Source organism: Aptenodytes forsteri, unplaced genomic scaffold, assembly GCF_000699145.1.
Source record: "Aptenodytes forsteri isolate BGI_AS27 unplaced genomic scaffold, ASM69914v1 Scaffold53, whole genome shotgun sequence".
Classification (NCBI taxonomy): domain Eukaryota; kingdom Metazoa; phylum Chordata; class Aves; order Sphenisciformes; family Spheniscidae; genus Aptenodytes; species Aptenodytes forsteri.
In genome coordinates, this window is record NW_008795909.1 from 9,340,679 (window position 1) to 9,354,443 (window position 13,765).

At 42.9% G+C, this 13,765-nt stretch overlaps 1 protein-coding gene across 2 annotated transcripts in view; it reads right to left on the bottom strand.

Annotated features, from left to right (window-relative positions):
* The window catches only part of SLC6A6 (solute carrier family 6 member 6), a 58,837-nt gene that overhangs the window by 14,506 nt on the left and 30,566 nt on the right, over nucleotides 1–13,765 (bottom strand). For both annotated transcript variants that reach the window (XM_019473441.1, XM_019473440.1), the window contains 5 exons: nucleotides 10,802–10,934; nucleotides 7,294–7,428; nucleotides 5,284–5,387; nucleotides 5,045–5,169; nucleotides 170–282 (listed from right to left, as the gene is read on the bottom strand). In XM_019473441.1, the coding sequence (XP_019328986.1) occupies nucleotides 170–282; nucleotides 5,045–5,169; nucleotides 5,284–5,387; nucleotides 7,294–7,428; nucleotides 10,802–10,934 (610 nt within the window). The remainder of the gene's footprint in view (nucleotides 1–169; nucleotides 283–5,044; nucleotides 5,170–5,283; nucleotides 5,388–7,293; nucleotides 7,429–10,801; nucleotides 10,935–13,765) is intronic.

A 13,765-nucleotide genomic window follows, 5' to 3' on the forward strand; every position in this document is an offset into this window, starting at 1 on the left:
AACCAAGAGATTCACCAAATGCAGCCCCTGCACTAAAAAGCAACCCAGATGAATTCCTCTTAAGCAGCATTAGAGGTATTCTCTTCTTAACTCATGCCTGTAAAACCAGTTTTTCTCAGTCAGCAGCGCCAAGACAATAAGCCACATATCTCTTACCCATTGTACTAACCTGGCTATCCAGTCCAAGCAACAGAAGCATAATAAAAAAAAGGATTGCCCAAAAGGTGGGCAGTGGCATCATGGACACAGCTTTTGGGTAGGCAATGAAGGCCAGGCCTGGACCTAGAGAAAGAGAAAATAGGAAAGGGGGAAGGGAAGGGAAGGGAAGAGAAATAGTAAGTGCCAGCTCTTTGGTAAAGGTAGCCACACTCAAATGCAGGAATGCCTGGTTCCGTTCAGATAAATCCAAACGCGGCTGGAAATACCAGAAGTGAAACAGTTTGGCTCTTTTATCTGAAATCGAAGCACGCATGACTACAGCAGAAACCACAGGCAAACCCCCGAGGCCATTGCAAACAGATCACCAGTTTTAACATCTGTCTCAAACATGCCAATAATGGATGTGGTCCTACACCTGTCCTGCTCGGACACAGGACGGTATTGGGGCCGGGGGGAGAAGGGGTGACCCAGGGGAATGGCAGAATCCCACTGCTAGCCCACATGGTCACGATGAAGATGATGATGATGAAACTCTTTTGCATGCAGGGAAGGGACTCTGCTCCAAACGTTCCCCAGGATCTTTGCTAATGCAACCACTGCCTCCCTCTGTATGCAACCTCCAAACCCAGCATGGCTTTTCTAGAGCGGGGTTTGCACTCCAGGAGTCTGCTCCTTTGCTTCTGCAAACCCTCACTGCTGCACTGAAGTGATCAGGCTACTCCTAGTTATATCAGCTGTGGTCCCTGAAGAAAATGCTTCCTGCTGTTAGGAATTGCTGGTGTGTAAAATCACTCTGTGTAAAATCACTTCCCACGCTGGCGCATCACCTGTCCCTATCCGGCCAGCCTAGGCAGACCTGCCGCGGTGACGCTAATGTGACCAACATCAGCCCCAACTGCAGGATGGATTGCAACAGTCTGGGAGCACCAGCGGGGCTGGGACTAAGAGCCTGGCTTCTCTGCCCTGGAAACCAAAGCCTTGTTTGCAAGGGCTTATTACTAGACTGGGTCTTGTCTGCACAGTGGACCAGACGGCATCTCACTCATACCGACACACCGAACATACGTGCAGTGCTCTTGCATGCTGACCTCCAAAGGTGCTCTCACCTGGAGCCAGGTGCTATCAGCTATCGCTTATGAGAGCTTTTGTTGAGAGAGAAAGAGCCCTCTCCAAGTGGGAGACAGGAACACTGGCAATCTGGCATTTACGGCAGGCTCTCAAAGTGGCCATAGAAATTTTGTGAAGCCAACAAAAACTTCTGAGGGCAGATTCAAATTCAGATTAAACCTGGGAATGCCTGGCTCATCTGCTTGTTTGTTTTAAGGAGCCTCAAAACCCAGCATTTTCCAGGATTTTGAAGTGGATTCAAGTAGTTTTCAATAGGAAAAGGAATTTTTTTTAAACTGCTGCAGTGCAGGGACAGAAATCTTATCTCTGATCTGTACAGGAAAATCTCTAACACTGCTCTTCCTACCTCCCACTTTTCCTTTCCAACAAGAAAGATGGAAAAAGAAGCAAGAGAAAGAGGTAAAAAAAAAAGGATGACTTTTTTTCAAACTAAAGAAAACTTTAAGTCACTGAAAATATTTGAACAGAAATAAATACAAATTAGCCAACAATCGAGCAACTAATTTTATTTAAAATGAAACACAACTAAGATTTTATATGACAGAAGATACCAAAAAATTGGTGAATGTCTCAAATTTGGGGGGGCTTTGCTTTTTTCCCCCTAATTCAGCGGATATAGTAGAGCCTCCCTGAGGGGGAACTGCTACCAGATGGCATTTGCAGCTGATCTGTGCAATTGATGAGACAGATGTAAAACTGCTCTCCTCAAAACTTGCTGCAATTCTGTATGCTTTGGCCAGTGAAACTGTCCTTGCACTGTCATACAGTTTAACACCAAGTGTCCTAAGCCCTGCACTAGCTTTGATTTTCCTTTGAAACTAAGTGTTGAAATATAAAGAGAAAAGTCCATGTGAAAGAAAATGTTCCTGGCATCCCCTCGACTGAACATAAATAATCTAAAATTGTATTTAATTTGAAACTCTGTTGCTCTAAAGGGTGTTTTGCAAAAGTGAAGCACTTGCGGCTGCTATTAAGAGCTAATTAGGACTGCCAGAATCCCAGCCCACTTGCTGGCCGTTTGCCGGCGAAGTGCTGCGGCACGGCTGGAGACGCGCCTCGGGAGCAGAGCGCTGCGGAGGCAGAGACCGGGCAGGCATTAGGAAGGCCAAGGCACTACAGTCAGGCCGGCTTAATCTGAATTTGTTTGCAGTTGGATTTAAAAAAAAGGCAGATCTTGTGCTGTTTTAACACTGCTACAAATTGCACAGGCGGTAATGTATCTCTTCCAGCCAGAGACGCAGCACAGATTAGACAGGACTCACTATGCCTTTGCTGAGCCTCCACTGCTTTCCCCTCTCCCTTCAAAAGTATTTCTGAAAAAAATCAAGTGCTATTTATTAAAAGTCTCCTTTCACTGGGAAGTCAAAGGGGTCTAATGTAACTGTCGTGTAAGTCTAAGCCAGTGAAGGCCAGCAGCAGCGACCAGTGCTTGAAGTGGGAGCCACCCCTCGCTGACGAGGGTGTCCCAGGAACACTGCACCAAGGCCGAATTTGGCACAGGTAAAAAATGTGGCCATGAGATTCTGCTGTCAGCAAATTTGTTGACGTTCCCCTGGCTTGCAGGAGGGCAAACAAGGAAACAAATGGTGTCACGCATAGGGCAGGAGGGATTTAACTCACTGGGCAGAGACATGGCGGGCAGGAGGTCTTGGCCCCGTGGACAGCGTCCCCTCCCTGGTGCTACGGCCAAGCAGCAGCACCTCTGCTCACCTTTTTCCTGACCCAGGGGAGCGGTTCTGACCTTGTGTCATACAAAACCAAAAAAGGCAAGGCTGAAAAAAGAGGCTCAAGCACCTGCTGAATGTCTCTGTGCTGAGAAGTCAGCCGCAGGGCAGCAGAGGCAGCCAGAGCCTCCCCCACGGCCCCACGCAGGTCCTGGGACGCTCATCCCAGGGGACCAAGCAGTCTCCAGTGGCTCTGCGCTTGACCTCTGCTGAGAAAGAAGTGGTTTGGATAATTTTGGGTCATTTTGGTAATGTTTACTGTCATGTAAAAATGTCCCTTAGGATTTAGCCAAAGACCAGCCAGTGATGATGGGCAACCCACTGAACAGTGAGGCGGTTGCAATCTCTGGCCAGTAGCAACTTGGGCTGAATTTAAATAAAGTAGAAAACCTGAAGGAATTGACAACAAAATATGCAAGAAACCGAAAACCAAATTCGGAAGCTAATCAGTGCCCTCGTTGTCCCTATAATAAACTATAAAACCCCTCCTTTAAAAAATGCTTTTTGCGCTGTTGATAAAAAAATGCTATGTAAACACTGTCTGTTAGTTAATTTGTATTTAAACATTACTTAACAACCCATTGTTACTATAAAATCGTTTAATTCTAAAAATGTCAAGCAACAGGAATATAACTGCCTGTTTATCAGAGGTTTAATAATAAAAATTAGAATAAATATTGACCAGATAAAAACCTAATGTGGAAATACTTAAAAATGCTATTCTCGGAATTGATCCACCTACATATTAAAAAAAAAGAGGCTATTTATGATTCATTCAATAGGATTATTCCCTTGCTTCCTGTTTTCAAACAAAGCAATCGACCTCCGATCAAAGTAAGCGTTATGGCCAAGACCGTTAACTAACTGCACTTGTGAGAGTTATGCCAATTGCAGCCACCCAAGAATCCAGTGGTGCCACCAATGTCATTAGTTTTTCATTAGCCCTTGTGAAGTAAGATATCTTTCTTAAAGGCTTAACTCCCAGAGCCATGTGATCAGAAGATACATTGACTTTTTCTTTTTAATAGCATGTTTGCAGAGGAAAGCTTTCAAATACTATGCAGATGAATTAAAATTGCTCAAAAAAAAAAAATCAGAAAGAAATGCCAGAAGTGCACTCAGGTGACGTTGTTATTACTTGAATCTGATTAGCTTTAAGCCTCATGGCTGTCGAGGCCTGACTCATTATTTTTGAATGGTAATTCCCATCTAATCTGTCTGTTCTACGTGAAAACACATGGTTACACCTGCCCTCATGGACAAGACATGCACAGAGGAGAAAATGTCATCTGAGATACATTCACATGCTATGAGGATTTAGCCTTACGCAGCTGCAAGTGCATAGCTGAATGTTAATGGGAAGAACAGTTCTGAAATAAGGGAGGAACCTAAGTGTACATCCAGTTTCAAAATGGACTTCTCACAGTTCTGTCACCCTCACCCTGAAGCTACAGAGGACAAATGCAGGACTGCAACAACTAGAGTTCCTGTGGATGAAATGGTGCACAGAACCCAGGAGATGGAGTTCTCCAACCTCTCTTGCCTTTCAGTGAGACTTGGGAATGTATGCGTGTATGTCCCTTCAAAAGGCCAAGGTAATATTCCCACTGCAGCGCTCTGCTGTGAGCAAGCAAAACTAAGCTATGAAAAATACATAAACACTGGCTATTTGCATTTGAATGAAAATAAAGGTAGTCTGAAAAGAAGGATGGAATAAATTCTCAAATTAATGACATTCTGGACGCTAGATAATAGTGCAGTTATCTTAATTCTAATCTCAACTCAAATGGATTAGCATACTCTAGGAAATGTGTTCGCTGCCCTGTTAATCAAGACAGAGTAAACAATACAACCCCGGCTAACCCTCACTGCTCTAGATGAAAGCCCAAATCAACAATGTGCTTATTTTTCTGGAGATTATGGGAAATCTTGTTCTGTTTTTATTGCTTAGATGTTAGCTGATTGAGTCTGCAGAACTTTGCTCACACGCTAGGCGGCAGTGCCCACCACCACTGCCACCAATACCATCGTACCTGACTCTGCCACATCAGCAATGTTCACCCCTTGCTCTTGTGCCATGAAGCCCAGGACGGAAAAAATTGCGAAGCCAGACACAAAACTGGTACCACTGTTCAGGCATCCCAGCAGCAAACAGTCCCTAAGTCACACATATGTCATGGAGCAAGTTAATTAAAAAAAAAATTAACCCATTGTCCCTACTTTATTTACATCATTTAGCTAAAACACTAAACCCCCTTGGATGGAAACTTGCCTATAGCAGTTGTATTTGTACTTGTTGTAGCTCCCCAGGGAAGTCATTGCTCCTAAGCAGATTGCATATGAGAAGAAGATTTGTGTCCCTGCATCTATCCAGACCTAAAGGGAAAGACGGAAAGACTGTTATTACCTGCATCATTGCATTGCAACACTCAACACAAACACACAGTTAAAACTATGCAAAATCAACAAAATAATTGCTTCCATTGAGGGTGATAGCTAAAGGATCAGGGAGGGAAGGAAAGAGAACATCACATTTGCAAGTTTGGCTTTTATAGGGAAAAGAAAACTGTTAGCATCAGAGCCTACAAGAACATAATCTCTTCAACAGTTCCTGTATCCCCTCCCCAGAGATGCTCAGTATTTCTAGTCTTAGTCATTCAGCTGATCCTTCCTGTTGGCGCAACAATAAATGTGTTTCAGTGCAATAGGAAATGCAGAAGTATTTATAACATTGCTCATTTCTGTTGTAACTCATTTCAGTTAGAATCAGCTGACAGACCCACTAAACTGAGGATGTGAAAAGCTTGAGAAACAGGTTTGTGTATTTGGTTTGTTTATTTTTCTAGCTTTCTGGTTGTTTTTGTATCTGTTCAAATGCAAGATAAAAAGCCATAGGGGTGGGGGGAAAACAAGCAAAATACAATGCACTTTATAAGATTTGTATCTGATCTCGGTCTCATGATTCTTTCTCCTGATTACATTAAAAAAAAATATACAGAGTGAAATAACAGTACACTATCAACTTCTCAGTTAGTAAACACGTAGCAAGCTATCAAAATGCATCCATTGAAACCCATCTGTTCACTTCTTTCTGCTAATGGAAGTCTGCTAACACCAGTAGAAACCACCAAGGAGTCTGAGTAAGTGAGAATTAAGACTGTAGACCATTACCTCCTCCCTCCCACCATCGCTTTCCAGCACCTTGCTGACTGGTGTCTCCTTGGAGATGATGCTTTTGCTAGACCATGGGAGGGGGCCTGCCAGCTCGCATGAATCTCTTCTACATTATTGGCTGATGCTCTGGGCTTAGGGCTAATAGTAGATCATAAAAATGATAGAGTCCCATAAAAGAAGATTCATTCATAAAATATAATGTCTCCTGAGAAGAGGGTGTCTTGTATAAAGAGGGCAAGACTAGAGAATGAACCAGATTTCCACAATGTTTCTTTCAATTACACTTTTCCTACTTCAGTTATTTAGCTATCATTGGAATTTTATTTTAACCAAATATTCATTAGAAAGAAATAGCAAAGACAGACTCACTGTGACCAACACTTTATTTTCAAAGATCCCTTGGGTTTTTTTGGGGGGTATTGCATTTTTTTCCATTTCTCACGTGATCACTATTGGCTGAAATGATGCTGGTCTGCTCAAGCGTCACATATTTGCACTCTGTGAGCACAGACAGGAACCTTTACCTAATCACAGCCTATACAGAAAGAGTAAGCCTAGCTCCACTAGCCAGGGCTAAGCGAACGGTAGTTCCTGTGCCTCAGAAAGCATTTTTCTCCACCTTTGCATGGGTTTTCATTCTTCTATTATTTCATTCACCTCTTTCCCAATCTCCTCCTATTGAGCAGTGGGAGTTTAGTGACACTGGTACTCACAGTTGTTGCTTGTTGTTCCATCTGTGAAGCTCACGTGTCTCTCCTTTGAAACTAAAGACTATCCTCATTAAAAAAATGCATCTCCCTTACCTTACCAACAAGAAAGCTGAGATTGTATAACGGGACAGAGTCTACAGCCTCAGAATCCTTTGACACAAAAAAAATACACACGCATACACACACATACATACACATGGAAAGATGCATTAACACATATAACAGTGACCTTCTCAAGCAGATCTCTGGAAAATATAACCCAGCATTAATGTTCATGCTATATTTGGACCTCTAAAGACCGTGGAAAAAAAATCTATTGCCATTACATCACCACCATCACCCTCCACCATCCCCCTACGCGTAGAAAATCGTCCCGCTCCCCACTCCTGGTTCTGTACCTGTGGGTCAGCTAACCGTGAGATATCAGGATAAAGATAAAACTTGATGCCTTCTGCAGCTCCAGGCAGGGTCACACCACGGATGAGCAGAACAAGGAGCATGATGAATGGGAACGTGGCAGTGATGTACACTACCTGGCAATTAAAAAAAGAAAAGAAGAAAAGGTATGTTTAGTCTGCGGCAGTGAACGCTACACCTCCAGAATCAAGAGAGATCTAACAATGGGATTTCAAAGCCCCCTCATACCTAAAAAGGACCTGACCTGAGTTTCTGTGTCTACTTTTAGTTTAAACTAAAAGTCTTTACCACCTTATTGCTTTAGGCCTGCAGGCAATGCAGGTTCTTTAATCCCTCCAGAGCCCCCCAGACAGTGGTCACATCACTCAGGCAGAGAACACGCAAGATTTTATACAACTCATGACTTTTGTTAGAAATTCTGCCTTTGCTCTGTTTGTCTTCCTCACATGACAAGTGCACCTTTGCCAGGGCAGCTGAAGAGATTCCCTTGCCAAGGGTGCCTAAAGCATTACCTCATTCTTTATTTGAACTTAAAACCTGCAAACTGTTTTGCAAGCTCTGCTGCTACCTCTGACTTTGCTGTGCAGCCTCACTACTGCTCCTACAGGCAATTTCATGAGGCACTTCTTTCAGAGATGAAGATAATTTGGTCCATGCTCCTGTGCCTCCCTTCCCATCACCTTGAACACATGAAGCCCTTCAGGTTGGCATCAGCCTCAACGGTGGTAATTTCCAGCCCCATAGCTTCATTCTTGCCCTTGCTGCCTATTCAGCAACATCATTATTGGAAACTAAGGCTCTGTTCAACCAGTTTTGAGAATGTCTTCATTATCTTTAACCTCTATTCCCAGTCTCTTTGAATAACAGCCTACTTCTTCTCTTCTTGTTATCTGCTCATTCATTTGATGAAAGAGCCCTTTGCTTTAATCTCCAGCGTGAGGGTTAATTGAGCTTGCATTTGGACAGTTTTATTTTTAGACCCATGCTTTTTGACCTCTAACATTTTGTTTTCTTTGCTCATCAGTGCTTTCTCTCATTTTTTATATAACCGCTGTGTTACAGTCAAGAATCACTACTGTCCAAGAAAGGGCATTTTTCATGGAGTCAGATGATCCCCCCAGGTAATTACAGTTTGCTGCCATGAGTTAAAATATTTTTGTTTTCCAGAATTTGACAACTACAGCAAAGCTCCCGGGATGCGCCACTTTTCTTCTTAAGTGTGTCCTCTGAGAATAACGAGCAGAACTCAAAGCCTGCATTGCCATAATAATTCATGGAGCCGAACTGATTTCATAAAATGAAAGGAAACCTTTTCATATATGTCCTTTTTAATTCTCTCCTTGAATTTTCTGTATATTTTCCACCGATGATATATATTACACATTAGCCTGGTTTCACCAAAACTTGAAGGATAAAAGGGCGCTTTCTGCGCTTCCTAATTTTTTTTTAATATAAGCCAAGCCTATGAAAAATCAAAGTTTTCTTACAAGAAAGATATTCCTGGACTTGCAGGAACTAAGTAAACAACACTCACAAAGCGGCCTTCGCGGTGCAGGTAAGGATTCTCTCGTAATGCTGGAGGAATTTTTAAGATCAAGCACATTATCCAAAGCATAAGCACAACTGTTATTTTTCCTCATGATTTCATGTTTATTTGTCCAATACGCTACTACGAGATTTAAAAACTATGTCTTTTTTTTTTTTTTTCCTCTCTCCAAAGAGCCATTAACACGCTGCAAAGCAGGGAAGTGCTATAAACAACCATCTACTAAAGTAAACTAGACTTCTCAAATAATTCAAGTCCTCCATTAGAGTTTACAGTTTACTTTTGTTTGACCTCAAAGTTAATGGACTCAACCAGAGACTTTCCAATGGTTTTGTTGGGCTTTGGCTCCACACCCGCACGAGCTTAAAACGCTGCAGAGGGGAAGCAGCGAATTCCTACCAACCGCCTTGTCTTAGAAATGAGACCATTTTGCTGAATTTTCAGGACACACAAATTTTTAGATAACTGATTTTAATAGACCTGTTTTCAACCTCTTACCCTCACAGGGGCTTGAAATAGTGTACCATAGGGAGCTTGGAAAAATCTCTCAGAGCTACCATAACCTTTACCGAGCAGACACCAGGCTCGCCAAAGGTACTGCAGAAATGTGTGCTTCCACTCGGCTACTGCGGTAGATTTATTGCGTTCACCTTTACTATAAAACTTACACAATCACCTCATCGGGTCACATCAATCAGAGGGAACAGAGAAGCAAACATTTTTGTCAACGTATGCTTTAGAGGTGTGGAAGCTGTTCTTTGGGGCAAAGCTGGCAGGAATCCAGGGTGAGGCACCAGCATGATTTTAATGAGGCTCCATGATAAATATCACAGAAAGCAAGACAGAAACGACAGTAAAGCAAGTAGTTTAGTCAACAGTGGAACTAATGGGGTCTGGCCTCCTATGGAGTTTTGTCTCCTGGTTGATTCTGCAGCATGTAACAAGGTAAAACTGCTAAATGATGCTTTTTCTGCGGTTGAGGCATTTGCAATTGCTCATTCCTCCTGACTTCTCTGGGGGCTGATAAAAGGTGGGTTCACATTGTGGCCCTTCTCTCAGGTGAAACCCTATCAGGGTCGCTCTCTTCCACTTAGTTGACAAGAAATGTGTGGGAACTTAGTGTCTTGGGACCTCTGTTAGATTTATCTGAAATGCTGCCTCAACCAACAGGTTTGAAAGCTGAGAGCCACACATATGCAATGGCTTCAAAAGCCTTTTCTCATGAAACTAGATTTAAAACCACAACTGTATGCAAGGGGCAATAATATTAAGTGATTGACCAAGATTTGCTGTAATTTTTTTCTTGCACTGGAGAGGGATGAGGTTCAGGAATGATTTAACTGTTATCCCTTAGAGAAAAACGTGATTCTAAAGAGCACACGATGAGACTACAACCACAAACTATCCAGGATCTCTGTCAAGGAGAGTGCTTCTGAACGAGTACCTAAGTTTAGTCTCCTATGTCTGCACAGAGCTCTTCTGTAAGTGAGCGGCATTTCAGAAATGCTATGCATCCAGCAGTTTCCACTGACTTAAAACATCCCTACCACAGCTATGTTAACATCCACCCCACTGCACTGAAAGTGAACTTGGCTGGTGTGAGAGCACAGACGGGGAGCGCAGAGCACCACACATCGCAAGCCTAAGACGTCTGTGCTCATGACATGCATCAGTGGGACACTCGTCCTCAGAGAGGCAAAGTGGTACTGAACCGTGCTTGTATCTGCATCTTGATGCCATTCCAGTAATGGCTACTTGACTCACAGGCATTTTGGGCACTGGCAATGACTTTCTGAAGTCAGCTGAATCCGAGTCCCTCTTCTATTCAGTGCAAAAATACATATTTTTCAAGGAAATGGTGAATATCTTTAAGAACAGCATTACTTAGTATTCTTAACATCTGCTAACTGCAATGATTATGAAAAGGGTAAAAGAGCACTTACTTTCCCAGTGGATTTGACTCCTTTCCAAATGCAGAAGAAACATATCACCCAGACGAGGAGAAGACACAGTGCTAGATCCCACTTGACAATACCAATATCTTCAATTCCTGATGACAAGCTCAGTACATTCCGCCTGAATATTTGAAAGGAAACAAAACAAAAGAGATGTAGGAGCTCAGTTGATGCAGGGTCTGGTTGTGATGTCTGAGAGTATACGATGGTGTGTAGGGCAGCAGATGCATGGGGAGATCCCTGCCCTTTGAATGCTGCTTGCTAAGTCAGCGTGGCTTATGTGAGCAAAGCTGAGCGTTGCAGCCGTACATCTTCCCTAGGTTTGTGGGACTCTTGTTCAATATATATTGCACAGCATTTCATTTTAAGCTCTTTTTAGCAGCCCGTGACCACCTCAGGATGAGGTAAGAAAGTACGCTTAAAGCACCACGGCTTTCACATTTGCTCCCTTGAAGATGCAAGACCAGCTCACCCTGGCATTGCCACGAACCCCGGCTTTGAAGCCGCATGGCAGCATTGCACATGATGTCTCCATCATGGACACTTGCAACTGGCCTGCATCCATGTGTTTCTCCTCCTTTTCAGTTCATTAGCAAGACTGCTGCAAGGAGGGAAGGGAAAAAGCAACGCAGTAAACCATCACACCGCATGGCTTTGCAGGGCGAAGGCTGGAGCCATTATCCGTTCTCCCCCCGCACACAAACACTACCCAGACGCGCCGCCGTCCGCCCTCAGCACTGCCACCACCAGGGTCCTGTTTAGCTAACTCCAGATATTTGGTAAACTTCATTCTGTCACTTAGGTTAATAAATAAAAAGAGATTCCTATTGTAAGCTGGGTTTTAAGGGAGCAACATCCAACCACCAAAATACTGTGTTCCTGAGGGGAAAAAATCATTAAGGCTTCTCTCTTCTAGTAATTGCCATGAGTCATTGTTAAATACTGATTTAAAACTATTTTTTTTACTTTCATGCAACATACACAGTCCTCACACATTGGACAGACCTTGTCATACCTGATACTTACTTCATTTGTCAAATATGCATGAAAGAACAAACTGTTTCTTACTGTTCACTTAACTAAAACTCCTCTGCAAATGAACCTACTAAACTCTGAAGAGTTTCTGCAAGGTTTTTTTAAGTCAAGGAGAATTTTGACCTCAGTCACAACAGAAATACCTTGCCCCGAGACAAGAGAAATGACCTTGCCACCTAACAAATTGTTAATTAATTTTTATTTTCAAACAGCTATAAAACCCAGCCACTTTCCTTCACCTAAGTTGTGCAGAGCCGAGACCACAGCAGTCTGGGGTGCCGTACCAGGGTCAGGCCCACAAGTGTGGCGTGCGCAGCTTTGCGTGTGGATCCAGTACAAAACAAACCACTGTGGTTTGTTTTTCCCCTGAATTAATTAACACCACACCCCCCCCCCAAGGAAAAAATAGTGAATGAAGTCACCGATGGAAAATTTGCAATTAGTTTTTGGAAAAAAACCCTGGATGGACCAGTTTAATAGGGCTCAAGCCCTCATCCATCTGTTTTTCTGCCTCTGTTTGCCAAATTCACTCGGATTACCTGTGTGAATGTGTTCTCACACCAAATGCTTTATTCTCTCTGAACGTGTGTGTATTTTGTTATGGAAAAGGACTAATGGCACCAGACAGGGTAAGTCTGCCCTAATCAGCACAGCTATTCAGCAGTTACAAGAAACCCCTCGGTAATGAATATTTGGCATAAAGTTGCAGTCCTGGTTCACCTGAGCCTAAAGAAACCAGGGAAACACCCGTTGTGCATACACAAAAGAAGAAAATACATTTGTAAGACAATAAACTTCAGCTGCAACCTTATGTGGCTTTTTTAAAAATAAATGGCAATTTTCCAACCTATGGGGCAGTTCATATTAAAAAGGCAACCTATAGAGCTAGCTCTCAGGAAGCCATGAAAAATTATCTGAAAATGCATTTTGGAATAAGGAGCTCCATTAATGCATTCAGCTAAGACTTCTTTGCTTTTTATTAGGGATCTAAAAGCAAATGGTCATCTCACCTACAGTTTGCCCCAGCAACCCTTTCAAGCTTTTTTGGAGGGCATCCCAGTGGGTTACTGAGAGCTAGATATGTTACTTTTCTATGGTGAGGCAGCAAGCGCAGTAAGTGATGCGCGGGCTTTCTCTGTCCTGGGTTATCTCGTCTCACAAAGACTGACTACCTCAAGGAATCCACTCAGAATTACCAGGGGAGCCTCAGCTTTAAAACTGTTTCATGAAATCTAACCCAACACATTTTTGCAGCAGAAGCACTCAACCTGGATTTGTGATACCCTGAAAATTCAAGTTCAGGAAGGAGCACGAGCCGGGCTATGCTGATAGCTCTTCAATTTTGTTACACAACCCACTGCTGCTTAGATTCAGCCAAGCCCACTCAACTAACTTCATGCCATTTATGCCTGAAGTTGTTACTAATTCTAATTTATAGCCTTGATGCTGTCATTAACTGTCACTCATATATCATCAATGGGACAACAGGCTGGGGCCGAGTTTGTTGTAAACATGAGTTCTTGAACCTTGTTCATACAGAAGTATGTTCTAGTGATGTGCAATATGGAAATGTAATAGGAGCCGTAACTGGCTCTAGAACATAAACAAAAATAAAATGAGGAGAGTTATGCAATCCTTGAAGGCTATTCCAACTCGTTAATCAACTGAATGCACACAGGACCTTTCGTACCAGGAAAGGCAAAGCACTCTTTCACATTGGATGGACAAGAATAACTAACACTGAAGCAGTTGTACCAGAAGACTATTAGAAGGAGAATATGAAACAATTTTTAAAACTCTCAAGTTTGCCTCCAAAGGCAGAGACAGCTGCCCTAGATTTTGTTTAGTTTTTGTGTTGCTCCCTTCGGGATTACATGCCATTAGCATGTGATGGTCTTTCTTGGGATTTGGATGAAT